The 16,026-nt window shown below is 40.2% G+C and overlaps 1 protein-coding gene across 3 annotated transcripts in view; it reads right to left on the bottom strand.

The window, feature by feature from the left end:
* PHF21B (PHD finger protein 21B) overlaps positions 1 to 15,655 on the bottom strand; it is a 126,756-nt gene extending 111,101 nt beyond the window's left edge. The window contains exon 1 of one of the 3 annotated variants that reach the window (XM_075602757.1): positions 14,925 to 15,655. In XM_075602757.1, coding sequence (XP_075458872.1) covers positions 14,925 to 14,978 — 54 coding nt within the window. In that variant the 5' untranslated portion in view covers positions 14,979 to 15,655. Of the gene's footprint in view, positions 1 to 13,531; positions 13,849 to 14,924 lie in introns of those variants that run through there. The other 2 variants (XM_075602758.1, XM_075602759.1) reach the window with 2 other exon arrangements.
* Positions 15,656 to 16,026: the final 371 nt, after the last annotated feature.

Raw genomic sequence — 16,026 nt, 5'->3', positions numbered from 1 at the left:
ACTCAAACTAGTAATGTCACTTAAAGTAATCTCGCTAAATGTAAAGGGTCTAAACTGCCCTATTAACAGATCTTACAAAGACGTCTCTTTTTCCTCCACAACGGATAAAAAAAAGGGGAGTGGCTATACTCTTCCACAATTAGATTCTGTTCACTCACAAAACTAATAAAGTAGACGGGGACGGTAGATATGATTTTGGTCGGAGAATTATATGGAAGAGATATAACTATAGCTACAGTATATGCCCCGAACGAAAACAGTGTCAAATTTGTTGATTCTATTTTCACGGCACTAGGTATTATGGCATTATGGCAAAGGGCCAAATTATTCTGGGGGGGGAGACTTCTACCTCGCTATGAACTCAGCCCTAGAAAAATCCCCCCCCCACCCCGTCGAAACCTGACCCTGTGAATTCTAGGCCCCAGGAGGTAAGAGGCCCTTAAACGTGGCCTTCTATCCCTTAATTTGGTAGATATCTGGAGGGAATTTAACCCCCAGACGAGGGACTACACCTTCTACTCATCCCCACACCAGTCATACTCACGTATAGACTATATTTCTCTGAGTGCAAGCCTGATTCCACAGGTCAACAACTCAAATATTTACAGTATAACCTGGTCAAACCACGCCCCAGTGGACTCCACAATCACAAATTTGAATACTAAGATGCCCAGAGCAGCTTGGAGACTGAATGAATCTCTTCTCAAGGTCCCTGAGGTACAGGGTGCACTCAACAGGGAAATAGAAGCTTTTTTCTGACTAATGTGGGCTCTGTGTCATTATTGGCAGTATTGTGGGAGGCGCACAAAGCAACGATAAGGGGCTGTCTTATATCTTTGGCCTCGAATAGAAAGAGAGCCCGACAGATGAGATTGATGCTCCATAAAAATAACCAGTCCTCTGCCAAATTGCAAACTCTTAATGAATCAAGAGCGGAGCTCAATATGTTTCTAACTGCTAGAGCAGAACAGTCTCTAAATTGGTCAAAGAGAAAGTTTTTCGAGAAAGCTAATAAAGTGGACTCCCGCTTGGCAGCCAAATTACGAAATAGACAGTCTTCCTACAGTATTCAGTCAATTAGAACGCAATCAGGCTCCCTAACCTCAAACCCGAAAGCAATAGTGGGAGAATTCCAAGATTATTCCAAATGGTATAATGTGAAAAAAGTGCTATATTACTCTGGCAGTCAGGGGCTAAAATAAGTTATCTTCAAGCCGCCAAATTGCTCTCCCTTTCAGAGACTCAAAAAGAAGCCCTCAACCAGCGAACATTAGAAGTTCATGAATTGGTTATTAAAAACTTAAAAGCTTCAAAAGCCCCGGGCCCAGACTGGTTTTCAAATTTATATTATAAAAAATTCAGTGATTCCCTCTCCCTTCACCAGCTCTTATTGTTCAATGCTATCATGGCAGATGATGTTTTCCCCATGAGTATGATGCAAGCCTCTATCTCCCTTATCCACAAGGGGAAGGACCACACAGCCTGTGAGAGCTACCGCCCAATATCTCTGATCAAAACGGATATAAACATTTTTTCCAAGATATTGGCGAATAGATTTGTAAAGATTCTCCCTTCTTTCGTTCACCCCAACCAGGTGGACTTTATCCCAGGCAGGCAAGCCGCTGACAATGACTGGGTATATATAGAGGGAACACTGAAGGCTTTCGGTTTCTCAGGTATTTTTCTTAAAGCAGTTATGGCCCTCTATTCCAATCCCACAGCGAGTGTTAAAAGCCAAGGTTTCACTTCATCCCAATTTGAAATAAAACGTGTCCCCTATCCCCTCTTATTTTTGCCCTCTGTATGGAGCCTCTAGCGGCATGTATCCGACAACATTTTAACAACTTAGGTCTGGAGATGGGGGGGGGGGGGAACGACAATCCTACAAAATAGCCCTATTTGCCGACAATGTCATTGTAACGGTAACAAACCTCCAACAACCCTTCCAAACCTGTTCAATGAACTCGCCACCTTCAACAAACTATGCGGTTTTAAAATTAACAGCAAATCAGAGGCTTTAAATATCAATTTAAGGCAGGAAACAGTCAAACTAATCAAGCTCTATTTCAAATGGCAACAATCCTCTTTGAAATATCTAGGAGTATTTTTAACTAAGGACTATGACTCCATCTACCAGACGAACTACCCCAACATTTTGAAAATACTGAAGGCCGGCTTCTTGGTATGGACCAAATGTAATATATCCTGGGTGGGGAGAGTCCAAATCGGTAAAGATGAATCTGCTACCAAGGCTGCTCTATCTTTTCCAAACCCTCAGCTATAGTCAAACTCCAGTCTTTAGTTTCTAAATTTATCTGGAACAAGAGACCCAGACTCAATCATAGGTTGCTAACTAGACACACTACAACAGGCGGCCTAGCACTCCACTGTTTATGCTTTTACTACAGGGCAGCACAAGCTAGTCAATTGGTAGCTTGGCACACCAAGGAGATGCGCTTCGAGAGAAACCCATTTTATACAAATCAACCTCCATAGATAAGAATCTCTGGCTTCCCTCCCGAGTGGGTCTTTTGACTCACCCATCCTTGCAAACAATCACACACTCTCTCAGAATGTGGGACAGACTTAAGTTTAAATACAAGCTTAGTAGCCCAAACTCTTTAATGACTCCCATTTTTGGGAACAAGGATTTTTCCCCAGGATGTTCCAAACAAATGTTAGCAAATTAGAGACAAACAAACACTAACAGACTTTTTGACATTAGCCACGATCTCAAAATCGACCCTTTTGACAAACTGGTAAAGGACAAAGGTTTCCGGTTGGGTGAGATTTTTCGTTATCTCCAGATTAGGGCCTTCTATGCCAAAATTAAGCCCACTGAACCGATCTCATTGTTTGGGAAGCTCTGCCAGGGAGCAGACTCCCACCAGAGGTTAATCTCAAAGTTATATGGCCTATTCTCCCTTCCAGCTGCAGAATCCCATGATAAGCTTAATTTTATGAAAAGTGGGAGAGCGATCTGTGGAGGAGCTGGAGGCCGACGACTGGAAGATTTTGGAATCAGTGGCTAAAAGCTCTATTTGCTCAACTATCCGGGAGAACGCATATAAAGTTATGACTCGCTGGTACAACACCCCCGAGAATATTGCTAAATATGTCCCGGGCTACTCTCCCCTATGCCCCAAAGGCTGCGGTGAAGAAGCCACCCTTCTACACATGTGGTGGTCCTGGCCCAAGGTGCATGACCTGTGGAGACAGGTGATGTCCTGGATCCAGCGGATCTTTGGTTCAGAGATTCCCATGGACCCTTGGTTGTTTCTTCTAAACAAACCACTCCCGGTACACACAAGGGCTACAAGTAAACTAATTAGCCATATCACCACTGCGACAAGATGCACCATTGCAAGTCTTTGGAAGCAGGACAAACTCCCACCAATTCTGTCTATTAGAAACAAGCTGTGGTTTATATGTATGATGGAAAAACTGACGAGCTGCATTAACGAGACATACCACAATTTCCATAAAGTTTGGCTTCCCTGGAAAGCTCACGCAGATAGTCCACATATTGATCTGGATTCTCTAAGCCTATAACACCTGTGTTCAAATAGTTTCACTCTCCCTCCTTAAAAAGCCCATGTGTATCCCCAGCGCCCCCCCTAAAGAACACCTATTATGTTCTATCTATATTTATTCAAGGCCCTCAGATCGGCTTTTTATTCCAGCCGGAGAAGCTGTCACACGATATTTATACTCACCACTCAACCTTAAAAACTGTATAAAGTATTAAGAATTGTTGATTGACCAGGATGCTGTTGCACTCCCGTCCCCCCCCCCCCTCCCCTAATTCCCCTTTTTCTTTTTATGTACCCACTCCCCCCCCCCTTCCCTAATACCCCCTCTTGAATGTTTTATGATCTGTATATATCTGCTTGAAAACCCAATAAAAAATTATCAAGATGTTTCCAACAAGAATCTAATGCAGGGTGAACACGATTAGATGAAGCTTATATAATTCCATTCCATAAAATAAGGGAAAAAATTAATTATGTTTGAATTCTTTGTTCTAATTTTAAGTCTATGGTATTTGCATGCACTTCCCCATTCAGAATCTTCCACCTTTTTGACATTGTGGTCACACACACCATTTACGATAGCCATGTTATATTGATTAGCAAACTTCTACCCTTTAGCTTTATTGATTTGAATTCACTTCAATACTTCTTGTCTCGTTTTTCCAAGAAATGTATGATATGGTGTAAACTAAGACATTGCATATCATATCATAATCACCAACTCGTAAAACAAAATTAGGGCTCAACAAATAATTTCACTTTTCTAAATGTGTCATGGTCAAACATACTAATAAACAGCTGGGTTTTTTTGCAGCTAATAACTCAATGAGTGATCCCTTCCAAAAACAAACACAAATTCAAAAAAAGTTTATACTCACTAGAAATGTAACTTTTCACACTGCAAATGTACCCATTTAAAATTTGCTGATAATGCAATATTTTGATAAATTTAAGAATAAACTTCCCATTTTGATTATTACGATAGCTTCACTATATTACCCATCTCTTTGCTTACCTAAGAGTAACTAAAAACCTAAATGACGTAAGTTTTACTTATAAAAATGTTTTACCAGGAAGTAATGCATTGAGAGTTCCCTCTCGTTTTCAAGTATGTCCTGGGCACAGAGTTATAATAAATACATGGTTACATTAAAAGAACAGGGTTATACAGTGAAAAATATACTTGTGATTAATTCATAAATACCAACAAGTCAACAACGGGTGTTACCAAATGCAGGTCAACTGCAAAAAAAAAAAAAAAGGATTCAGAAATATTACTTCAAATTACTTGCTATGCATTCATACTGGGAATACAAATTGAGGGATGAGCATGTGATAGGTCCCATTATAATTAGAATGCATTAACTAACTTAACCATTGTGTATCTGGGGAAATGAATAATAGCTTCCTGATCAAACAGGTGCCGTTTCTGTTTCTGAATGCTGCAACCTCAGTTAATTTTTTTTTGTATTTCTACAATTTATTACAAACTATAGAAAAATAAAAAAAAACAATTCATGAACAAATTTCGTATTCTAGAGAACGTCAAATTCAAGCTCTTTGAAATAAAATGTGGTTTGTTAGTATAATGTGGGTATATGTCAGAACTTTTGAATAGTTTGGAGAATTGTGTGAATGAACCCTTTACTCAAGGTGGAAGTGGTCAGTTAGGCTTTGTGTGAGGTTGTCGAATGCAATATACTGTATAAGTATAGCTCACAAAAAGTAAGCTTTGATTTTACCCTTAACTGCAATAATTTCTCAATTCAATGCAGTCTTCCCAGCACTGAGCAAGAAAAACAAAACCATTAAATATTTATTTATATATGTTTGTAAGACACCAATTGGTTAAATAAAACGTGCTTTAAAAAAGACTGCAGTATGTACCTCCTCAATTTTTAAGCTTTACTCAAGTCAAAATTACACTTCTACAACAATCTAAAAAAGACAAAACTCAACATCTAACTAATCTAATGAATCCAAGGTTCCACCTTACGCATCAAATTGTGTCTGCCTTTTTGTAGTAAATCTTTTACCTTAAACAAAGACTCTCACCCTTAGCGGTGTCTAGTTTGTTTTTGTTTTCTACTTTGTTCCAGGCCATGCAATGCATGGTCTTTCTTTTTCTTTGTTCATAATACATAATGATTATTAGGAGAGATACCATGGCATTCAAACCCATGAAGGTAAAGAATTTTTTTATATAATTTGTTATTGTTAAACTGGATCAGATTTCAACCTGAAACTTGAAAAAGTTTCAGTTCCCTTGGCGATATGTCTGTGCCCTTCCTGTTTTGGTCCTCTGGCCTGCACAGGTGCAAGCACATTCATGATGAAATCCTCATGATTGCACAGCCAAATTGCATTAGGGAGAAAAACTAAAATCAATGATGAACACCAGTGTCCTCACTAAAAACTAAGGGGCCTATGCAGAGAGCAGCGCTAGAATAAATTGGAGAGTTTAAGAAAAAGTAGCTTTAATGGAGTTTTATTCTCCATATGCAGAAATGGGCGAAATCCGCTATTTTTAGCATTACTGCATGTGGAGAATTGTAAATGAGGAAATGCGCGCAGCTGAAAGGGAGAAAAAAAAATCGCGCATTTTTTTTCCCCCTATAGCCGGCGAGCTCCTGCTTCTTGCCAACTTTAGTTAGCGGAGAAAATTGACGAAAATCGCGCCAAAAACAGCCGCTAGATGGCGAGCGCGCCTTTCTGAATTTGGATATTTTTCAGACTGGCGAGATGTAGGTTCTCGCCAGCCGCGCGGCGAGATTTATAAATAGAAAAAAAAAATGGCGCTTTTTTCATACCTCGCCATTTTCGGCTGTTTTTAGCGCGATTTTCGCCGGAAAATGGCGAGATTGTTAATAGCGCTGCTCTCTGCATGAGGCCCTAAACCTGTTAATTTTGAAGAGGTTTTAATTTCCAAACACTAAGTGAACTGTTTGCATGCTTTTTCAAAATTAAGAAAAAAGTTCTCTCCCCATAACTAGGCAGGGTAATCTAATAAAAAAAAAAAAAAGTTTAATTTAGTCGGTTCTTAAAAAAAATATATTTTTTTTTTAATTACTTTTACTGTTTCTTTTTTCTACTGATCACATACTTTTTTTCTAGTTTCCCAGTAGTTTTCTTGGTGTTTAAAATGTTCTAAGTATTACTTTAAACCTCTGCTCTAATCACTGCTATAGTACTTTAAAACTCTTGCAGAAATATTTACTCAGGTATCGGCCTTACTCCACAAAATATTTTTGTTTATTTGGTATGACAATGATGTCGGTTTCCTCTAAAATACTGTAAATAAAATATCAATTGTGCTCAATGTCTTACTGAAATTTGATGACTAACAATATGTTATTAACCAGTCATTCATTGGTTGAATCAATAGCACAAATACCACCATGGTGAATTCTGCACACAACATATTGTGAAACACATAATTCCAAGAACAAAATTTGTTCACACCCAAAAATCCATCATTATGTGAGCTATTGTTAGAACCATTCTACTTAACATGTACATGGTTATTGAAATTACATTTCGACATGGTAAGTTTATCAGTCACAGTCACCGAATGACCAGTGACTGTGACTGATACGGTCAATCATTCTCTTGTCCTGCATATTCTAAACTCCCTTAGTATCTGCAACAAAGTCCTATCCTGATTCTCATTTTAACTTTGTCATCGCACATTTTCTGTCTCGGTTGCCAACATGTCTTCATGTTCTGTTGATATGTTCGTTGGTGTACCTCAAGGCCCTGTTCTGGGACCTCTCTTTTTCTCTCTCTACACACCAACACTTGGTGACCTCGTCAACTCTTTAAGCCGGAGGTATCATCTCTATGCAGATGATACGCAGATATATCTATCCACCCCTACCCTCACTCCTGCAATCCAGTCCCAGCTCTCAGAATTCCTCCTGGCTATATACTTGTTGAAGGTGCTCCACCGCCTTAAACTTAATGTCTAAAACAGAACTCCTCATATTTCTCCCTAAATCTGGCCTAATATCCCCTTTTTCCATCACAGTAAACAGTACTACCATCTATCCTGTCACCAAAACATGTTACCTAGAAGTGACATTTGACTCTTCTCTTTCATTTCCATTCACAGCATGGCCAAAATGTGTCGCTTCTTTCTCTGTAATATTGCCAAGATCCACCCTTTCCTCTGTCAAACTACTACTAAAACTCTGATGCATGCCCTTATCCTCTCCTGTCTGGATTATTGAAACATACTTCTAACAAGGCCACCCGGCCTCACACCTTTCTCCCCTGCAATCAATCCAAAATTCAGCAGCTAGAATAATTTCATTTTCTCCCAAAATGGTATCCGCTCAACGCCTCCTTAAACGCCTTCCCATAAAATTTTGGATCACCTACAAAGTTCTCCTTACCTTTAAGGCTCTCCACTCATCTGCTCATTCCTACATAGCAGCTTTGATCTCTTGCTATGCTCCTGCTCGTATGCTTTCCACCCCTCTCACCTCTACAGCTCTTGCTTAAACCCTTTTCCCTCACAGCACCTTATATGTGGAACACACTCAGTATAAGTGAAGCACCTTCTTTCCCCACCTTCAAGACAAACTTGAAAACCCACCTCTTAAATGAAGCATCCCAATAGCCTGGACTTATAGCTACTGTCCCACAGTCACTCCTGCTAAGCACTGCCATTTACTGCACTTATTACCTCATCTGCGGTCTCAGTTTCCCAACATACCACATAGACTAAGCTCTCCGGGGCAGGGATTTGCATTCCTATTGTCTGACTTTGTTGCTCTTATTGTATTAGATTTCCCTGTACTGTATTGCCTGTGTTAAGCGCTGAGTACACTGTGGGCGCTATATAAAAAGATATACATACAAGTATTAAACTGCAATAAATTATCTCCCAACTAATCCATACAAAGGCTTCATTACCAACAGTACTGTACATCACCTGCTGTGGATATCAAAAAATAAAGACAAACAAAAGTGGAGTAGACAACATACTATATAAATCAAGGATAATTTTGTAGTTCATGTAACAGGAAGTTGGAGGAAGCTTGAAAAAGATCTTGGGTATGAACTAATGCATTAGTATTCTCATATGGAGAATAATATCACACTACAGCAAGGCCCCGCTTCTCGGCGATCCGCCGATACCGATAAGGGGGCCGCCATGTCTGCACATGCGCCGAACTGGCAGGTCCGAGGAAGCACATGCGCAAAATGAGGGGTTTTCCGAGGTTGCGCATGCATAGAAGGGCGAATTGCCGGTCTGCGCATGCGCACACACCGAAAATTGCCGGCTCCATTTTCCGGCGATTTTCACTTTGCGGCGGTCCCTTAGAATGGAACTTGCCGCATGCATGGGCCCTCCTGTATAGGGGATATTCACCAAGCGCATAGGTGCGGTACTGCTCCTCGATATAGTAATAACAGCCATTCAATGGCAATAAAACTGGAATGAAGTGTGATATCCGCGATTAGTGCTAAATGTATCTTGGCCAAATCCTGATACGTGTGTCTGATTTTATACTCCAATGCTACATCTCAAAAGTAGTTTTTTTGTGGGGGGGTTTTACCTTTGAAACTTTTACAAAGGCTATTTTGTCCATGACGGATTGTTTACTATTTTGAGCATCTATTACTTTCAAGCTAACAGAGCATCCCATTGACATTCATAGGTTCAAATAGGTTGTGAAAAGCAATAAAAACATGCATAAATCTCTAACCAGTTTAAAAAAATAAAAAAACTTTATTAATTGTTTATATAATGTTATATTGATCATTACAATGTTGGTCATGCAAAAACATTATTTTCTTATTTAGGAATAATTTCCTGCGAATGTAACCTAGAACACAGTAGTAGGCAACTTATATCCCAAGGTCATGCATATCCCCAAATTCCATTCATCTCTGCAGCCTTTGTAACATTTACTATGGTTTCCTTTGTAATGGAACATTCAATTAACTATACCTTTAATGCTTTATACTTTTTAAAATCTGAATAACCACTTTGGTTTCTAACTTTATTCTAAAAGTGGAATATGCAGCACCTTATAGTACGTAATAGCTTCACATGTGGTTATCTTATTAATTTGCCCCTCTGGGCTCAAACTTAATAATATTGTGAATACAATGAATGCTATTTAACATTCCTATGCTTGGAGTTAGGTTTTCAAGCTTATATTTTAAAAGTAATTAAAAATATATTAAGTAAGGAAACAAAACTGTGTGCGTATTTTCTTTAGCTTTACTACAATTCTAATATCTTGATACACGAGTATGGGGATTTATATCAGCTTAAATATTCACTACGTACTCATAAATTGGACACCTTAATGTTAGTATAGTTGATTATTAAAGTTGTAAAGTGTCTTTGTCAAAGTATTACATCAAAATATTTTTGTATACATGGAGGTATCATTTTCCCATCCAATATATCTTAAGTAGTTTTTGGTTTTATTTAAAACAAAATTGATTAAGAACAATAAATAAGTAAAATAAAAATCTTTTCTTTACATAGGTCAAGCATGCAATTACTTTACCGACTAATTTAAAATGGAAAAAAAAGGCAATTATGGTCTGCTACTATATTGATAAAGATATCCAAATAATCTTTTCTTTTATGATGAATGTTCATTTTACGTTCAGCGAATTATGATAAGGTAACGTTTACAATAGTGTCATATAATGTATTTTACAGATGCATATTTTTATCTCTGTTCTCAGTGATTAACTTCTTTAGCACAGAGGAATATAAAAGCATTCCCCAGTATTTACTAACCAACTAACTTCCGATACGTGTTGTCGCACCGCGATCCTGCATAAAATGCCATTGCCTGAAATAGCAGTTTAACGCATGATCACGGTACAATAACCGGTACCGTATGTACGTGAATCTCCCCCATAGTATTGAAGACCAATATCAGTTATCAGTCAATTTACTTTCAAATATGTAAAAACACTGGAAATGGCTCTTAGGCCCCTATCCACAGCAGGGTACTAAGCTTTAGCACACCTTTACTCCCATTGAAAACTTACAAAACTTGCTCCAATTAAATTCTGCACTCATGTTGCTACATTTTTTAACTATTGTTTGTAGCAAAAAATAAAATAAAATTCACCAGGCCTGAGATGGCATAAAACTCAAAATCAACTGCTTAACCTGCATCACGTATAAGAAGTTAACAAAAAAAGCTTTCTAGAGCAAAACATATAAATGCAAATGAAGCATTGTGCCAAAGCTCATTACTTTGCAATGATACAGCTCTACCATAAAGTACACCTTTTAAAACAATTACAATAACACAGGAACAAGGGTATCTCTAGCTGCGATAGCTGGTACAAAACACATGGGCTTTGTGTTGCTTATTTTACAGATAATAAATGCTTGTTGAATTACACAGGTGTTACACTGTAAAATCTGCAAACCAATCAATAGGGTACTACACATTTCATTAATGAAATATCAAACCAAAGGATCTAAAAGATTCTGAGGTTTCAGAGTGGACAGGAGAATGGGCACTTTAGGTTAGCCAAGTGGTTCTTATCTGCTGTCAATATATGTTTCACAATCAAGTATTGCTGTAAACTTACCAAATAAAATACCTTCAGAACATAATTGTAGAAGATGTGTAAAACTTAATTCTAAGTTGCAATAAGAGAAAATACCTTTCCAATACAAACTAGGGGAAAATACTTTTTTAGGTGACAGACACTCGTTTTTATTTCTTAGCCATTTTCTACTTCTATGGTGATTTTATGTAATACTAGTTACCACAGACTAGATGTGTAGTAGGTCATAAATAAATACACAATATCTCAAGCTACTGTACTTTGTTCTCAACTCCTTACTATAAAAAAAAACTCCTGACACGCAGTATTGACGCAGGTACTTTCTTCCTCCTAGAAAGCATTTTGTTTTATTAAAAACTTTACCCAAAGCCAATATCTTTAAAATAACCCATATACAGTACATGTGTTTCTGCTCTAATATACCAGCATTACACCTAATAAATATAAATGTATATGTTTACTACTTGAGGAACGATTTTGGATTATTTTCAGTGCAAGATAAATCACTGCAGCCATGTTCTCTAAATGCACTTAGAATAATAAAAACGTTGACAGGTTCCACCATTCAAACGCATTGTTGCAGTGAAAAAAAATCTGCACCATTGAGGAGAACTGGAGTCAACAACTTGCTTCTTTTACACCATAAAAGGACTAACAGCTTTAGGTATCACGCAGTGGCAGATTTGCCTGGCTAGAAGAAAGTATCTGATTTGATTCTATATAGTGATTAAACATCTTTGTGCTCTGTCGAGTAGGGTATTGTATCCCCTCCCCCTCCAAAAATGGCATCAAAGCAATCAAAATGGTAATGTTCAGCATGAATGTGGCCCCATCCCCCACCCTCAAACTCTGCAGACTTTTCTCCATGTTAGGAAGAAACCAACACCCCTTCCTCACAAAATGGAAGCTTCCACTACCAAAATGAGAGTGCTGACAAACCCTCATTAAAATGAGAACTCAGCAAGACGACTAAAAGCAGCGAAATGCGACTTCTAAACTTAGCAAGAAGTAAAAACAGAGCCCGGAATGGAGATATTTGTGACCGGGTTTGAGGAGATGTAATTGTATTAAGGATGGGAGAGAGAGGAGAAGAGAGGGGGAGAGAGGGGAGAGAGAGAGAGAGAGGCGCTGTTCCAAGTTTAGTGCTGAAAGCTGCATTCCGAAGGAAGCTCGATCGATTTAGTTAAGGGGGGGGGGGGAGAAAGACTGCACAGATGATTCGCCATAGGGCTACACAAACACACAAACACACACAATCCTGTAATACAGTACAGGTCTGAAAGTTATTTCAGATTTCACTAGAAAGACTGCAAAGCTTGTTTAATTAGGAGTGGAGGAAAGTGAAGGGAGGCTGGCGTAGTGGAAGAAAGCCTTCAATGGCATCTGTTCATGGTGCTGAAAGCTCACAATCACAGCCCTGCACTAACAGTCACCGTCAGCTGATCCCTGCAAACTAACTCACTGCAAAACCACAACACACAACTTGCTTTGTACAACACAATGACAGGCACGGTTTTAACTTTTAGCTTTTAATCGCGGATGCTGAAACATGTTATATATTTTCAATCAAAAAGCGTGAAAGTGTCGGAATAAACTCGAATGAAGAAGCCGCACGTCAGATCCGAGCAAGGGGAGGAAGGGGGAAAGTGATCAATAAAACCCTCTGCTGCAGCAATCCGCAAACAGAAAGAGCTCAAACATTCATTTTGTGAGGGGGTAACATACAGTACATCCACTTTTTAGCTGACACAATTAGATCTAAATGGAGTACACAAAGTAACCCAAAGAGTACACATTTACACGTTCCTCAAACATGTCGACCAACTCAAAATGGACGCCTCAGAAAGAAAGAAAAAAAACAAAAACGTTTTAACAACTGCTATCTTCTGTACATGGCTGTGGCCTCTCCTAGCCATGGATTTCACCTTCCCAAGGTTTGTTTGCTTTATTTTATATATACATTAGCAGGACATCCTTTCCCACTAACAAAAGCAGTCACTTTTTGAACGTGTTTCCAAAGTGGGGGGGTGAGGCAAGAAAAAACAGAGATGAAGTGTATTCAAATCTCACTGGTTTGTCATTAAGAGCTGCAAGATTCCCATTGTAAAACAAAATATTATAAAATTTTAAAAAAAAATGCACATGAAGATGGCTAAAGTCTCCTGATATAACAAACTACAATCAGAAATATGTGCGGAGCACACAGCAGGTTGGTGCAAGACAAACAAATTACTTATGTATATTTATTTGGCAAGTGACACCTAAGGATAGGAAGGCGACATCTAGGGCTACACAAGATCTGAGCTGATAAAGTTTCTCATCCTTTCCCTGCACAAACTCTTCTCCATTTCAACAACAAAACATCTCACGGGGGGTTTCTCTTTCAAATGAAAACGTCAACAATTAAAAAAAAAACAACAAAACAAATCTGCATTTACCTGTGGATCCTGCTTCATCTGTGCAACTAGTTTGTAAGAAGCAAAAAATAAAAGTAACAGCCCTAAAATAAATACATCTATTTTGAAAGGGGGAAAAAAGTCAGGCAAGAGGAAGAACAAGAAAGTGTTTCAAGTTTGATGTAGATGGGGAGGAACAAAGAGACAAGTAAACACACACTGAGTGTGCGAGGCAGTTTCCCCAGCTCATAAATATTCAGGTCTCGTCCTAATCTCCACGCAGCAGCAGCGCCGCAATATTACTTCCAAATCCGTGCTGCTTGCTCCAGCAAAAGGCAAGGGAGGGAGGAGAGAGTGAAGGGGGGCTCACCATAGAAGGGAGGGGGAGAGGAGAGAGTGAAGGGGGGCTCACTATAGAAGGGCAGGGGGAGAGGAGAGGGTGAAGGGGGGCTCACTATAGAAGGGAGGGGGAGAGGAGAGAGTGAAGGGGGGGATCACCATAGAAGGGAGGGGGAGAGGAGAGAGTGAAGGGGGGCTCACTATAGAAGGGAGGGGGGATGAGAAAGTGAAGGGGAGCTCACTATACAAAGGAGGGGGTAGAGGAGAGGAGGAATAGGGCATACTATACAAAGGAGAGGTGGTTAAGAGAAAATTATGCAAAACAAGAAGGGAGCGAGAAAATAAAAGTGAAGGGGCAGATGGAGGGGAAGAAGAAGAGTACAGTGCAATGTGGGGAGGGGGAGAGTGTGAAAGGGGAGGGTGAGAGTGAAAGGGGAGGTACATGGTGGACCAGAGGAAGAAAGGGATGCAGGAGAAAGATGGTGAAGGGGGAAACATTAGTTGTAGTGAGAAGAGAAAAGAAGAGGGGGATAAAACAGCAGTGTGAGGAAAGAAAAAGTAAAGAGATGTGGAGGAAGAGCAGTGACAACAACACACGAGGTGACATACAAGAAATTCTATATAATTCAGGGGGGAAAAAACATGTACTCAGGAAATAAAAAAAACACTCAAAGTACTTTGCAAAGTGATAAGCAGTGCATGCTGGGACCTCGGGTACCCTACAACTACCCCTTGCCCCTCAACACTTACCCCCCTCTCACCCCAGGAGGGGGGGGTATTGCTTGTGGCATGAATTTTTTTTTTTTAATATATAAATAAACATGCACGCACTTGTTCCCTTACAATAAAAAGAAAATGCTACTGTAAAGAGTGTTTCCTCCAACCCCTCCTCCTCATCTCATCTCATCCCCCGTCATTCCAACCCTCATATGCATCTCTTCTCCCCCCCTCCACAACTCACTCCATCACCCCCCCCCCCCCCCCTCCATCTCATCCCCCCCTCCCTCATTCTCCTGTCAAAACATTTTACGTTGATTTGTTTGTTTGTTTTCCCCTCCATTCACACACTTTGTTTTTCTCTCCGCTCTTTATTTACCTGGTGACATTGAATTTCTACTTTTATGGCCTCTTGCAAGCTCTGCAACTCCATCCCCGCGCCCGAGCTGCACTTTCTCCTCTTTCTTTCTCCTTGTCTTTTGTTTGTTTTTAATTCCCGGCGACGATCTGGAAAGTTTTAATATTTTTTTTAAATCCCCGCGACGCTCCTCGGTCCGTAATAGTTGTTTTTATTTTACTATGACTGTTTACAACGACGGCAATTCGAGCCCCCTTTTATTTCGCGGAGTTGCCACCAAACCCCCCAAACACAAACAAATCCGGATAGAGGAAATATTCCCAGTGAGAGGGAAGGGGATGAATGAAATCCCTGTCAGCGGCCGTGAGGAGAAACTCCTCCGTGCGGCGGAGAGAACAAGTTCCTCACTCTGAGGGGGACAGGGGCCGCATCACTCACTTTACCAAGCTGAAATAACCCTCCCCCCTGTCTCCCGAGGCTCCATGCAGGATACAGCGTCAGAGTGAAGGAGGAGGGAAAAAAAAAAAAGTCCGTTGGCGGAGCCCGGTGTCCGTTATTTTATTATTTATTTATTTTTAAAATGGGAAGGCGCGAGGAGGGACTATTTTTTTTTTTTTTCTTAACGCTTTCTCTACACGGCTGAAGCCGCCCGCGGATTGATATCAAGTTTGGCCTCGCGGGGAAGGGGAACTAGAAAAAAAAAAGTTGGTGCCTCGGCGATAGTGTCAAACGGCGGCAAAGAGCGCGCGCCACTCCGCGAGGAGAATGCCCGGATGGCGGTGCGCGCGTGCCGGTGTGTTGTTGAACGCGCGCTCGGGCGCTCCAAGGTGGAGGAGATGAAAGGGACATGCAGTAGTAAAGGGGTGGGGTGCGCCCATGCGCAGTAGGGGGCAGCAGGAGAAAGTGATGAGGTGGTGCACTGCTGTTGCAATATTTATGTATTTATTTATAAAAATGTTTTACCAGGAAGTAATACATTGATAGTTACCTCTCGTTTTCAAGCATGTCCTGGGCATTAAGAGAGTTATAAACTCCACTGCGGCCTGTGGCAGGGGATGTCCACCTCCCAAGGGCTACAAATCGGTGACTTTTCGGGGGGTTTCTGGCCCCAGGGAATGTCATA

The sequence above is a fragment of the Ascaphus truei genome, chromosome 5 (assembly GCF_040206685.1).
Source record: "Ascaphus truei isolate aAscTru1 chromosome 5, aAscTru1.hap1, whole genome shotgun sequence".
NCBI classification, from domain to species: domain Eukaryota; kingdom Metazoa; phylum Chordata; class Amphibia; order Anura; family Ascaphidae; genus Ascaphus; species Ascaphus truei.
Note: the sequence above shows the minus strand (reverse complement) of the source record. Positions and strands in the feature narration are given on the sequence as shown.